The sequence below is a fragment of the Pygoscelis adeliae genome, unplaced genomic scaffold, assembly GCF_000699105.1.
Source record: "Pygoscelis adeliae isolate BGI_AS28 unplaced genomic scaffold, ASM69910v1 Scaffold443, whole genome shotgun sequence".
In the NCBI taxonomy this organism is placed as follows: domain Eukaryota; kingdom Metazoa; phylum Chordata; class Aves; order Sphenisciformes; family Spheniscidae; genus Pygoscelis; species Pygoscelis adeliae.
The window spans coordinates 290,677-304,526 of NW_008824447.1; the positions used below are offsets into that span (position 1 = coordinate 290,677).

Consider the following 13,850-nt stretch of genomic DNA (forward strand, 5'->3'; position numbering starts at 1 on the left):
TGGTTTATTTTGTAGTGAACATCATGTAGCTTTTGATGGGTTAAAAATAAGGCCTTATTTTTGGTAATTTTGTAGTATGAAAAGACTAATTGGTGCATGCTGCTTTCTTACAGGAGAGTAAGCGATTTAGTGAGGCTAGTGGATGATCAAAGTATAGAAGAAAAAAAAAAAACAGTCAAGGCAAATAAAGCCATTTCAGAAAAGCTGAAAGGAATGAATTGCTTGCCTGTGTGTTCCTTAGTGAGGGCATCAGGTTGGTTTCCATATCAACAAACTGATAAACAAATCACAAGGACAGGAACTGCACTGAAAATGTACTGAAGTCCTAAATTGCATTTTGAATTCATTTAATAAAATAAAAAAAAAGCCTAAGGAATGATGATTACATATAAGTAAGCCTGATTGACATACCAAACAATAGGATGGAAACTATGAAAAAATAATTAGCAGAGTGCTGGAAATGTGATATGAAGGGTAAGAGCCAGCTTGGTTTGGTAGAGCATTAAAGTTCATTAGGGTTCCTTGGAGGAGTCAGGAATCAAGAACATAAGAATGATCCAGTTGGTAATAGTGTTCTGAGAGAGGGGCTGAATAACAAGAGGATGTTTTACTGATGAAAAACTTGCAATGATAAAAAAGAAAAAAAACCCACTGAGGAAAAATTGCAGAAGGATCTCATGATACTGAACATGCTGTTCCCTGGTTTCAGTTGATGGAAGACAGGGCGTCTCCCTGATAGTTTTTTCAGCTAATTTAATCCCTTTTCTTCTCTTGTTCCTGGCAGTGCCATCCTGCCTTCTCATGTCTTAGCACAGGTACCCACTTGATAGTATGGTGACGTGCTTCAGGGAATTCATTGGGCCCCAACTTAATCTAGTAAAACAGAGAATAAAGTTAAGTGAGTAGGTCTTGGATAAAAACTTTGACTGTTGTAAGCTGCGTCTGCATTAAGGATTGTTAGGATAGTTATACCAGCAAATTCTGTTTAATGTGAGTGTAGTTGATGTATCTGTGTAGCACCCTCTGTGCAGTTCATAACTCAAAATTTTGCGCAGCAATGTACAGTGGGATGACTAGATTTTTACTTGTAAGAAACAGCCCAGAATGCCAAATGGCAGATTTCTCCCTCTCGCCCTCATGCACTGGGTGACGCAATTGGGATGTATGACCATGCTCTCCTGCCGTGGAGAAGTGAGTGTGTTCCTAGGGCTTCAGTTTAAGATAAAAGTATGGGGAAAATCTTTCTCCACTTCCTGTATTCAGGATGTATAGGGAGATAAGGAGAAGAATGCTCCCAGTTTTTTTATTGAAAGATAAGTAAGTTTGATTATGACTGTACTGAAAAGATCCTTGTGTGTCAAAGCAGGGAGTGAAAAATTCATGGTAGCAGCTGACTTGTCTAGTTTCAGCCCAAGGCTCTTTAAATTCTCATTTACAAACTAAATATTTACAGTGCAAATGTTTGTCTTTTTAGTGCAAAACCCTGTAAAGAAACAGATTATTTTTCATGGTACAAAACCCTTAAATTTTATCTGGGAAAGATGCTGAACAGCGATCCCACCGTTTTCTCACTGCTCTCCACCACTTGTAGTTTTAATGTAGCTAAATATTCTTTTATACTTGCTTTCAGCATTTTATTCCGTTCACAGGTGTGTAGATCTGCACCTTTTAATAGGATCTCTAAGAGTTGTTTGAAATGGGTAGTTCTGTGTATGTGGGCTCCTCTGGGGCAACGCTGAGCGACTACAGCTCAAGGCACTGCCAGGGCAGACCTCTGCGAGACTCCTCAGCCCTGAAGAGCTACCCAGTGGCAGCATGCAGTCCTGGCTCAGCATCTTTCCTGGCCTCTTGAGAGACTGTGGCACAGTTGTTGGGGGTTTTTTTGTTTGTGTGTTTGTTTTTTGAAAGTCTGTCAAAATTGCCAGCTGGTTTGCTTTCCTCTGCTATTTTCTTGTTATAGTTGAAAGAATCAAGGTAGGTTGGAAGGCAAGATTTTTCCTTTTGTTAATTTGTCCATCTCCTGTTACATTAACTTATGTTTTCGTTTTCTGTTGGCTTACCTGCTGCTAAAAGACTGGCTGAACTTCTCAGGGTCTGGTGTATTACATCTGGAGCAATTCCTGTGCAAAGGGCTGGCTGAGGCCTTCCAAAGCACATCTGCATCTTGCTTCCATCTTGCAGTCAGCTAGGGTCTAGGGATGGTGTTCAATAGGTAACAGAGAGGGGAAATTGTTTCTTTCTATATTTATTTGGCTTAAACTGGGAAAATTGTTGTTTCAAATGTTGTTTTTCAATGCTGCTCAGTTCTGACAAGCTTTATTTCCTGCTTGCTCTAGGAGAATCCAGAAAATGGCTTCTGTTTCGTAACTGTGGAAGGCATGTTGTTAGACCTTTTGTGTCTGGAGATAGGAAAGGTTAATTTACAAGTTCAAGGAGCAAGAGACCTTTCCACCTGCTCAAACAATTGAAATTCTGCCTTTGTAAGTGTTCAGCAAAAATAGATGCTTCTTGTTTTTTAATGAACCTCTTTCTCTTTTTCCTTGGGATCTGTGACCGAAAGGACAAACATATGCATGTGACTCTGCAGGGCATCAGCGTATGTTTGACAGTTAAGTCAAATCGTACTTCCCACAGACTCTTAGAAATGTCTGGGTGAAAATGAGAAACAGTCCCTCATCTGTGTTTTTCTTGTCAGATTGCCCAGCATATTCTTTAAACTAGAATACCTGAAAACAGATGGCATGACGGCTGAGAGATACTTTTGCCTACTGAGTTGTTTCTTTCTGTTTATGCAATGAGAATATCATGTAAGTTTGTGCTTCCATGTTCATTTCTTATGAAGGACTTTCAATTTTTTTGCAAAGGTATTCTTTTCAGGGCTTGTGAAAACCACCTCCAAAATCTCATTCTAGTTTTATACTGTGTTGTTGATACTGAGCTGGAAACAAAGCATCGGCTTCTGATCACTTCATCACAGGTTTTCTTCTTTCCAAAACTGGAATGTTTGCATTTATCCCTTATTTTAGAAATGAATTCCAAGAAAAGGGAAGGTCGGGTGATAATTTTTTCTCCTGCTAGATAAGGTCTGAGTAGGAGACTAATGCCAGCTCTAAAATGGAAATACTCATATTGCCATACTGATTACAGGTGGGTCTTTGCCTCATTAGTATACTGCCTGATACCCTACGATAAATGCAGTCATTTGCATAAAAGTACTGTCAGTAGGGTAACTTCTTCCTCTTGAGGGAACCAGTATAGAGTATACTGGGAAAAATATTTGTATGCCTTATAAAAGATGTGTTCCAGTAGACCTTTTTCTAGTGTATGGTAGACATACATAGATGTGGAATTTTGCACAGATTTCTCCCTGCTGTCAGTCGAGTCTTTTAACATCCCTGACAGATCAGCTATGGAGGCTGCAGTAGTTCATCGTTGCTGACCTCTGTTTCTGCACAAGGTTACTGCTTTGTTAGCAGCAGTGGCAGGATGAGATGTCTCTGTTACAGGTCATTGTGTTGGAGTCACTGGACAGACTCAGGTCTAGTTTTGATGGTCTGAGCACTAATAATCTAGTCTGTGAAATGGAATAGCTGAGGTGCAAGCACCTGTGGAGTTCTGCCAGGCCTCCAGCCTTCACCAGGATGCAGGGGATGGGTATGGGAGGATGGGGTGAGGGGATTTAAAAAGGTGCGGCTTGGTCTGCTGGTGCTTGCTTGTCAATCGTTTTGAGCACATCTGGGTTGTTCAGTCGTTTGCTAGGCACACTGATGCTTTTGAGGAGAGTAAAATAAAAAAGGCTTGGTTTTCAGTGAAGGAAATCTTGTTGTGTTTTTGTCCAGTGTATGTAGCAATGCTTAAGACAGGTGGTTCTGAGCCAGCTGTGCCTAGCTGAAATGAGAAACTGCAGCTTTGTTGGGAGCATGTGGGCTCCTAAAACCAGTAAGTTTGAGGCAAGAAAATTCAGTGTGTTAGGATGTTAATAGCTCACTACTTACTTCACACCCATTCCCCATGCAGCTGCTTTTAGTATGTGCAAGAGTGATGTTGTAGAGGTAGCTGAAAAGCTGCATAGGGTAAATTAATTTGAACAAAAAATAATCTTGAGTGCGTTGAATGTTAACATAAGAAATTATTGTAGAGCAACTCTGAAAATGACATTCAACTAATGTCCATACTTACTTATTCACAGAGACAAGCTACTGTAAGAGAGTACAGTTCTCAGCTAGCTGAGAACATCTTTTCTCTCATGTTTATCTTGACTGTATCAGAAAGGTATATTTCCTCCTCTCTTTTATGAAGAATTTTCTCCATATTTAATTTGCTATGTGCATTTTTTGCTTCTCTTGGAGGACTGAAAATATTTCCTGAATTTTGCAATCAGTTGAGAAACTTTGTACTAAAATCTTCCTGTGGTACTTTTAGTCCCCTTATTTGAAAATCCATTTTCTGTTTCATTCAATACTTACTATGTCCTTCTGGATTGCAGTTTCCATCCCTCTGTCAACCTGCTTCAAGAAGTTTCTGTTAAGGATACCTGAAGGATCACTTGATTCGAATCTCTTCTGTTAAATTCCTGAAGGGCCACGAACATTTCTTCTTCTTAAGTTAAGAGTTATTTTTGCTAGCCAAACAAATATTTATTGTGCGTAATTTTCCTGAACTACTCCAGTGCCTATCATTTAACCTTGTATTTCTTCTTTCTTGCCAGTGCTGCTAGTGCTGGAGCTGGAGCGGGCTGCGTTTTACAAGGCCCACTGCAGGGCTGATGAGCTCCACAGGGGTTGCTGCACTTCTGAAACCTCTGCGGGCTCTGAAGTTTGGTGGCTGTTTGGGTCCCTGTAGAGTTCAGAGGTTCTTAGGGGCTGAAACGAGAATAATTGCAAAGTTGGAGCATTGATTGTGAAGGGCCTCACCAAATAATTGGCTGTCCCAATTAAGCAGCTGCTCTTCCTACTGAGTAACGTTCAGGAAGGTAAACGTTTTCCTGCCCTGTAAGGTGTCCCAATTAACTGCCTTAAAATCAGCTAAGTGTCACATGGTGTATCTCTGTTCAGTGAGTGAAACAGTTGCATGCATCTCTATGGGGGCTGGTGTTTTAATGACACTCCTAGCAGGAGCCTAGTTTTGTACGGGATAGTTGGGCTGAAAGGATCTGCATCAGTGTTGGGGAGCAGTGCAGATCAGAAAGTTGCAAAGCTGATGGGTGCTGGCGATGAATTTCTCTCCCTCTGTGCATACTGTCAGAAATCACTGCTAAATTATAGCATTTAATCTTGGCATTTGTAGTCTGCGAGCTTTTTTCTATGTATGTGGGATGTTCTGCCGTCAGCATGCCTAGACTTTATGAGCTTTTTAGAAAAGAAGCTCTGTTATTTATTATATTTGTTCATCGCACAGAATGGAACCAAGAAACGCTGTTTCCTCTTTTTCTCTGCCGTGGCAGAACCTTTTAATTTTGGGCAAATCAAAACTGTGAAGTTACAGCTGTACAGTGCATAGTGATTTCTGATGACTTTTAAGAGGAAGTTTTATAGCCTGGGTTCACCTTACCTACCTGAGACACAAAAATTAAAAAACGCTGACTCTAAAGATGCATAGAAAAAAGATTGTAGGGAGAAACCATCAAAGCTCTTCCTCAATTTGTTCGTAATTTTTATTGGTGGTATAACCTTATAAGATAAACCAACATTCTGAGCCACAGTCAAACAAAATACCAGTATAATAAGTACTGCAGTCTAAGAACCTTCCTCTTTTCTATAAGTGTATGTCAAATACTTAATGTGCCTTAATGCCTTAAAGGGGGGGGGCTGTATCATTTCCTGACATGAGTCCCTAATATTAAAATTACAAGTGTAGATAAATAGAAATACACTTTGTTGTTGTTGTTTTTCTGTTAGATTTTTGTAACAGCTTGCAACCGTTTCCAAAGTCTGCTAAGAAAGTCTGACAAGCATGGCATTTGACAGTATAGAGAAAATACAACAGGTGAAAAATAATGAAGCAGTTCAAAATATTAAGGTCTTTTGATTAAAACCAAAGTTTTTAAAAATACAGTGGTTAATTATTTAAATAGGAAAAAGAAGACTAGATTAACGGGATCAGTTTTAATCAGCTGTGGTATTATTTCTTATTAGGTTGAAGATACTTGGCTCTATATGTGGGTTGATTTGATACTAAATAAAAGCATTTCCTGCTAAGTCTGGTACTCCTGTTAGGTAAGAAAGTATGCCATGTATGTTTAAAAATCCCTAGGCATTAGGTGTACGTTTATTCAGTTTTGCAGTTTTTACAGTTGATTGTGTTGCTGCACTACAGCTTCTCCATACTGGTTTTAAACTCCTTGCAAACATGAGTTTGGATGAAGTAGCTGGTATGTAAAGTACAGCAGCAAGGTCTGGGCTTGCAGTCCCTGACGTTGACCCTCGTGGGGGCTGACCTGCAGCAAGGAGGCAGTAACAAGCAGCTGGACAAGTCCAGAGCTCTAGTACCAGCCTGTCCTGGTTGTAACTGCCTGGAGTAACAGTATCAGCCAAAGTTAAGAAGCAATGAGAAAGCATTCCTGTTTCTGGACCCAAGCAGGCTTGCTGAAGTCAGTTACAGCATGTCTGTATATTGCCCTCTGGATCTTAAGGATTTGGGATTGCCCAGCATGGAGCCCAATTCTGTGCCTGTACCACTGTACAGTAAACATGCTACATACATATAGGTTTTTTCCTTAAAGTTCAAAGGGTAGTATAGATTTTAATTTAAAATTTTTATTTTATCCTCTTCTGGCCTAGAATTAAAATATTGATTCTTGGATTTAAATTTTATAGTAAGGTATAACTAAGTGAGAAGAGAGGCAAACAGAACAGTAGTCTTCTGGTGGTATCTGAATGCCATAATTTAGCACAAGGCATTACTTTTCAGTTAATATTTTGCTCTACCCTGTGGTGGCTGTTGTTTTTGTTTTTGTTTTTTTTTTTTAAATGGAAATAATTAAACATGTTTGAAGAGGATGGGGAGGAGGGAGAGTGACCCTTACCTTGACTGTATGGCTGGCTTACTGTTGTTCAATAAGTATGTATGTCGTAACATCTTACTTTCTGTATGGTCTCCGTATGGATTACTTACCAACCATTATATAATGAAACAAGAATCTGTAAGCCTTCCAGAAATGAGGAACCAGCACACATATGTGAACAGTTCAATACTACCTGGAAGAGGGATCTGAGATTTCTGTAGAAAAATTTGTAGAAAGACCTCTGCAGTAATGGGAATTTGCAGTCATGTCCATCTGTCTGTCCCCCCCATTCTCCCTTGGATGTTAGCCAGGTCTCCCTTGCCTCTTAGCAGTTGCAGTTAACTTAAAGCATGGTTGCGACGGAGACATTTCTTCCAGCTGTTTTACACAGTTCTTCCCATCCCTCCTGCTCCTATACCCTGTGCCTATACCCTGTACTTGCTCAGCTGTTGCAGAAAAGGGCCTAAGTACACTTTGTGAGAAAGAAAGTGACTGTTGTTGGCACCCGTGCTGGTTCAGGCAGCTATAGAAACCTACACCCTGCGTGCAAGGGGAAGTGTTCATGGAGCTGTGTGCTGGAATGCATTCAGGGAGATGGGGAGGAAGATGAAGGCTGTACAACGACTAATGAGCTGTTGCAGCCTGAAAAAATCGGTCTAGCAGGGTGGCCAGAGCCTTGGAACCTATTAACCTTGATAAAGTATTTGGAACTCTAGGACTTGACAGCTGGGGCAAAGAAGGGTCTTTTTAAAGAAGTTTAAATAAATCTCTCTTTTTCTCTCTTCTTTCTCACACGTGCTCGCTGGTGAAATGCTGCCTGACTTCTTTTAACTTTTCTTTTTTCAAGTATGTAGCTTTCTTACTGCATAGCTTGACCAGGCGACTTGCTACTGTGCTACCTATCTGAAAATTTATTTGTTGTTTTTTTTCTTCTTCCTGATGGAAAAACAGTTTCTCTGTAGCACTCATTCGTGTCTACAGAAATCTCACATGTTCTCTTCGGATATTTGTGCTCTGTGTTTAAGACAGGAACGTTGCTCCATGAAGGATGACTCACTTGGGATCGAATAGGGCAATATTCGTGTTAATCAGCTGCATTTCTGTCCGCAGATATAGCTGTGCATTAAAACAAACACATTGTAGACATGAATTAAGGGGAAAAATATGACATGGAATTTCCTGACTTTTTAAAATAAAAAAAATAATTCTTTGCCAAGAATAACTTGATCTGCAAATGTTCCTTAAATGTGTTGCACATTTGTTTTTCCTTAAAGGATGGGTGGCCAGGCCTCTTCACATGTGGGCACCATATAGTGACATACTGTGATTGTGTGATGATCTGGGTTAGTTTAAAGGCTTCAGATCTTTCCTAGTCTGGATTGTTTTGACTGAGCCAGGTTAGGGAGCACAGATACAAGCAGGTATGCTGGCAGATGTCATGGGGTTATGAGAAGCAATTTAGGACAGTAGTCTTCTTGTCTGTCCCAGCTGCAACAACAAAACAGAGCAAGCTTCATTGACATGCTTTGTCTAATCTGTTTATATTATATGTTACTTCTGTTTAGTTATGCATTCTGTTAACAACCCACAAAAGTAAATCCATTTTCTACCACCTGCAGAAAAGGGACAAATATTCTTACCCCCGCTAGTCTCCAGCCATAATAAAGTCATTTCCCTTGCTTCACTTCAGTCTTAAATGCAACTAGGTAACTTCCCTCCCCCGACTACTTGCTGAATAATGTTTAAACATGTGCCAATATATGCTAACACATTTTAACACTTGCTTCCCCAGTCTTAAAAGATTTTATGGCGTGTTTTGCCCCGTCAGTGGGTGCAAACTGTACTTCTAAACATGTTGACTTAGCTGCCTGTCTCTGAATTTCTCTGGAAAAAAAGGACATGAATTGGTCTTCCATCAAATCCACTTCACTGCTTCGCATGCAGCTGCTATGTCCGCTATAAGTCCATACGCCTTCTTTTTCTGTTTCCCTTTTTATGATAGTCTGTAATATCTATCTTTGCTGTTTAATGTTGAATTCTGAGATTATTGTCAAGATCCGTTGGATATCCCCAATTTTCTCACTTGACCCAAAGAACGAAAGAAACACACGAAGTATAATGTGACATAGTGCTGTGGGTTTGTCTTAAGTTGTTTGTTTTCAGCTTTTTGTAAAGTAACTTTGTTCCGTTGTGTTTCACAGGATGTGTGTACCTTACCCAATAGAACAGAGCTCCATAGGCATTGTCTCTGCAGAATAGAGAGCGCCTTTGCCTTTACTGGAAGTTGTATCCAATGTTCCAGTTGTAGATTTATACGTGATTGCTTTCTTTTTTTTGTCTTTTCTCTTTTTAAAATAATTATAGGTTCATGTATTGGACAGACTGGGGAGAAGTGCCAAAGATAGAACGTGCTGGGATGGATGGGTCAAACCGCTCCATTATAGTCAACACGGACATATATTGGCCAAATGGACTGACGTTGGATTATGAGGAACAGAAGCTTTACTGGGCAGATGCTAAACTGAATTTCATCCACAAATCAAATCTGGATGGAAGTCATAGGTAAGAAGTTTTTGTTTGATGTATGTAATGTGGTGCTTTTCTTAGAAGATGTTGCTGAAACAACATCATAAGTTGAGTTGCAGGGAATTGTCATGTTAGCACTCAAAATTTTAAGCAAACTAGTGCGATCAGAAACTCTTATCCTTCCCCATCCTCCCCTTTCCAACACTGTGAATTTAAATGTGTGTTCCTCTTTGGGGTATCCTGTAACTCTCACTAAGTCTTTTCTCAGAACCAGTCCCATAAAGAAATCCTTGAATCCTGTTCTTAATTGTGTAAGACTATATAGCAGAATTGTTCCTTTTCAATAGGTCTTCTGTGCTGTTGCTGTGATATTAAGAAATGCAGAAAATAATCTGAAAAACTGTATCATCATATACTCGTATTTCAGTTTCATTAATCCTAGGGGTTGGGAAATAGTGGAAAAGAGTCTTTACAGAGAACTATGCTAAAATGACTGTTTTCCTTTAACAGTTTTATAGCAATGATTGTAATTGTTTTTGATCCAGTCACAGCTACTTCTTAATTAAGGGTATAACTGGTACTTTGTATATATGCATTTATCTCTAATTTGGGCAATGACCCTCTTTGTTAAATGAGATAGCTTTGGCAAGTACTGTTTGCACACACAAATGAATCACAGTTAGCTTGTGCCCAAGGTATCATACAGAGAGATGATTTTTTGAGGTTATCCTTTGCAAATTTTTGTGATGCTGCAGCTGATTTATCTAGGCATGAAATATCCTTTCTTATGCTCTTCGTTCTGACCTCTTAGGGACTTGTCCCTTCTTTCACCACAAATGTTAATCTGGCATAAAGAAATCAATCATATTGACAAGATAGGTGCTTTGTGTGGACTTGTGAGTAGGAACATAGGCAGCACGCATGAAACATATCCACTGTCTTCCTGTGGTATTTATTTTGAACTCCACGGTTTCTTGTAACTCTGGTTTGAAAGGTTATGTCATTTTCTTCTTAAATTCTGCCTGTTAAGAGACCAAAAGTTCATGCAGTATTTTTGTAACAGTGTTTGTTTATAGAATGTAACAGGAGTCAGATGCAGTTTTAAATTTGTGTCTTTGGATATGAATATTATAACTGGCTTTGTTAATTCAAAACATGGAGATATGGATATCTATTTTGAAGTAGTCCTTCATTTGCTGTTTATTTCACAAGAAAGAAAACTTAATAGTACCAAAAAAGAGAGAAATATTTCGTAGTGGTACTTTCTTTAAAAAAGGAAGACTGTCACGTAAGTTTTCAAGTAATGGAGAGAAAGGGATGGGAATTGTCATGTACAATAATAACTTGAGTCTTTTTTCCAATTGGTGCTGGTTAACTAGAATACCCTAAAATCTCTTCCTCTGTAAAAATGATTTATAATGTTGTCTATCTCCCATGATAAGAATAGAGACATCATGAAACCAGATGTGTAACAGACCTTTAAAGAGAGTCATCTTGACTGAAAGCAATCACACGTGGGGTTCAATGTGACAGCTTGCCACCTGAAAAATTGCAGTCCAAATATAGATTTCTCACACAAATATGAAATGCTCACAGTTGCTGTAGGAGTAACAGAAACAAGCAAAACCGAAACAACCCCATGCTCCGAACAACGCCAGCGAGAAGAAAGTACCACTCCAAAATGACTACCGATACGATCACACCTAAAACCCACTTCGGTGGCTTTGTCCAACAGGATAAATTGGTAGCTCGTTTTATTCTTGAGTCACCCCCTTTTTGTGCTCTTCTATTTATATGAGAGGGAAAGGACTGCCTTAGTAGAACAACACGCTACTGCGGTCTGGCTGATGGCTTTCTAGGAAAAGAATGCGTATCAGGTGCTGCATTAAATGATACTGTTTTTGATAGCACCCCCTGGAAAATGATGCAGGATGTAGAGATGATTTTTGAAATGTTAATTGCTTGAAAAGTCTCCACTGATCAAAAAGCGACACCACCACCATCCAAATCTATATTTATGTTTTTCCCATGGAGCACAAACCTCCCTGTCTTATCTGGTGTCTCCAGTCTTTCTGGCTCCAGAGCTACTTGGGTGTTTGTTTCCTGCTGGCACTACTGCATTTTCAATCTTCTTTTGCTATAGACTTCTTTGCAGTTTTTCCCTTACTGGTGGTCTGTTGCACAGCGGTGTAAATATACTTGGTTTTGGTATTTTGTTTTTATTTTAATGGTGTTTATTCCCTGGCCTGCCTTTGGCTAACCTGGAAGTGATTCATTCTAGAGATGAGGCTGTGAAGGTGCTGGTCTGTCTTGGTGTGAGGGGCTGACAAACCTTGTCTGTCTGCAGAGAGCTGCATCTAACAGCTGTCTCATGACATAGAAGTGAAGTCACCTGGGTCCCAGCAGTTACCTCATTCCGGAGTAAATTCTCTGGAATTGGTGAAACCTGTAATAAAGACCTGTATAGACAAGTAATTTAGATTTTTAGATCTACTAATTCTTTCTTACATATCCATTAAAAACAAAACAATTAGTCTAATACTTGAAATTTGTTGGGTTTTAATTTTTAAACTGATACTAAAATGTATCAGAAATATTTCATGGCAGTATGCTAATATGTTACCATTTGAGGGGGAGAAAGGGAAATTGTCTTTAGAGAGGAAAGGGCATATGACTTCCCTTAAGCGCTCAGAAGCACACACCACTTCAAAAACACAGCACCTGTTTTTCCCTAGGCATGTGAGAAAGTTCTGAGTGTTCAGAAAATAGTCAACATCTGTATCCAGGCATTTTTGTTTTGTTTTTTTATTCTTTGCAATTACATCATCGGGAGGGGGGAAAAAAGGAAAGAATTACAGAAGTTAAGCTGTTCTACAATGGGGTTTTATGTATTTTTTTTCTCTGCTGTGACTTCTTAGCCTCTGCCTGTCTTAAGAAAAAAGATCTTCTGGGGCTGTCTAAAGTGATTCTTTTTTGTTAAATACTGTCTTTCCGTTATTCAGCAAATTCACCTTTCTCAATATATTTTACAGCTGTAATTCTGTATTTTGGCTCTTAATTATTTTATTCATCTTTCTCAATAACTGATTTTCTAATACTAAAAAAGAAAAGACAATTTCTAATTCTGCAGACAAAACAAAAACCCCTGAGATCTTCCTTTTGAGTGGAAAAAAAAAAAAAAAAAACCCCAAAAACCCCCAAAAAACAGACCCAAAACCCACAAAGCCTTCAGTCTTTTCTCCTAGTCATCCCCACCCCCCCAAAAAGAAAAAAATAACCAGATTTTTCTCTGAATGGTAGAACTAATAACAACTGGGGTTAGAAGGATTTCTACTTATCCCTCCACCCCAGCAGCAGTCCCTCTGGCTTCTCTCTGTATGTTCCTGTGCCCTGTGTGCACAAGCATGTGCACACACCCCCCCCCGCCTCTTTTCTCCCTCCTTCTTGCCATCCCTCAAATGCACCCATGACAACTTATATTCCTTCACTCAGCGTTATCCCTTGCTCCTGTCTGTGTCCCCTGTGCACTCTTGCTGGCTCTGGCAGCTCGACAAAGTGTTCCTGGGCAGTATATTTCAGCTGCTCCTCCTGTCAGGTGGATCAAATACAGGGGGTTTAGGGTTGCTCGCATCTTCACAGCTGTCCATTTGTTAAGGAAAACTTGTAAAAAGTAAAAATAAAAATCTTTTTGTGATCCCCGCTTTCCTGAATGGTTGGCCAAGAGATACAAGATGCATTGGATATGGAGTTGGAGGAGATGCATACACAGCTAGAATGATCAAATACCCTTGTTTCCATGTGAAAAGATGACATTGTGTGATTAGGCCAACTTTTTTTCACCACTGCTTTTAAAATCCCCTTTTAAGAGGGCTACCTTTTAGAGTAATTTTCCTTAAGAGTTAAGAATGGGAGGACAAGATCATTATCATTGAGTGCATAATCTAACTTAAAACAGACTTTTTGGCTTATTTAGAAACTGCTCATTTTAGTGATTTCTTCTTGATATTTAGGCCATTCTTCTAACTGCTGTTTTATATTTAGAAAGTAAGTTTAATTTTTTTTGTTGCTATCTAAATTTCTCTTGATTAAACCAGATTTTTTTTGTTTTATCATTGTGAAGCGTTACTAGTTTTTCTGCTGCTTTACCTACTGTCAGTGTCTGGGAAAATATGGTTCTGGAAGCTGGAGCTATTGAAGAAATGAAAAAGGCAATTGAGTTATTGAAAGACAAATAGCTTCACAAAAATACTATGTTCTAGATCTGAATAGTTTTGGTAACTTTTAGCAAAGGAAGCAGATGAGTAAAGATTTGATCAAGTTT

At 39.2% G+C, this 13,850-nt stretch overlaps 1 protein-coding gene across 5 annotated transcripts in view; it reads left to right on the top strand.

Moving 5' to 3' along the window:
- LRP6 (low density lipoprotein receptor-related protein 6) overlaps window positions 1-13,850 on the top strand; it is a 118,129-nt gene that overhangs the window by 37,176 nt on the left and 67,103 nt on the right. For all 5 annotated transcript variants that reach the window (XM_009321016.1, XM_009321018.1, XM_009321017.1 and 2 more), the window contains exon 2: window positions 9,368-9,565. In XM_009321016.1, coding sequence (XP_009319291.1) covers window positions 9,372-9,565 — 194 coding nt within the window. In that variant the 5' untranslated portion in view covers window positions 9,368-9,371. The remainder of the gene's footprint in view (window positions 1-9,367; window positions 9,566-13,850) is intronic.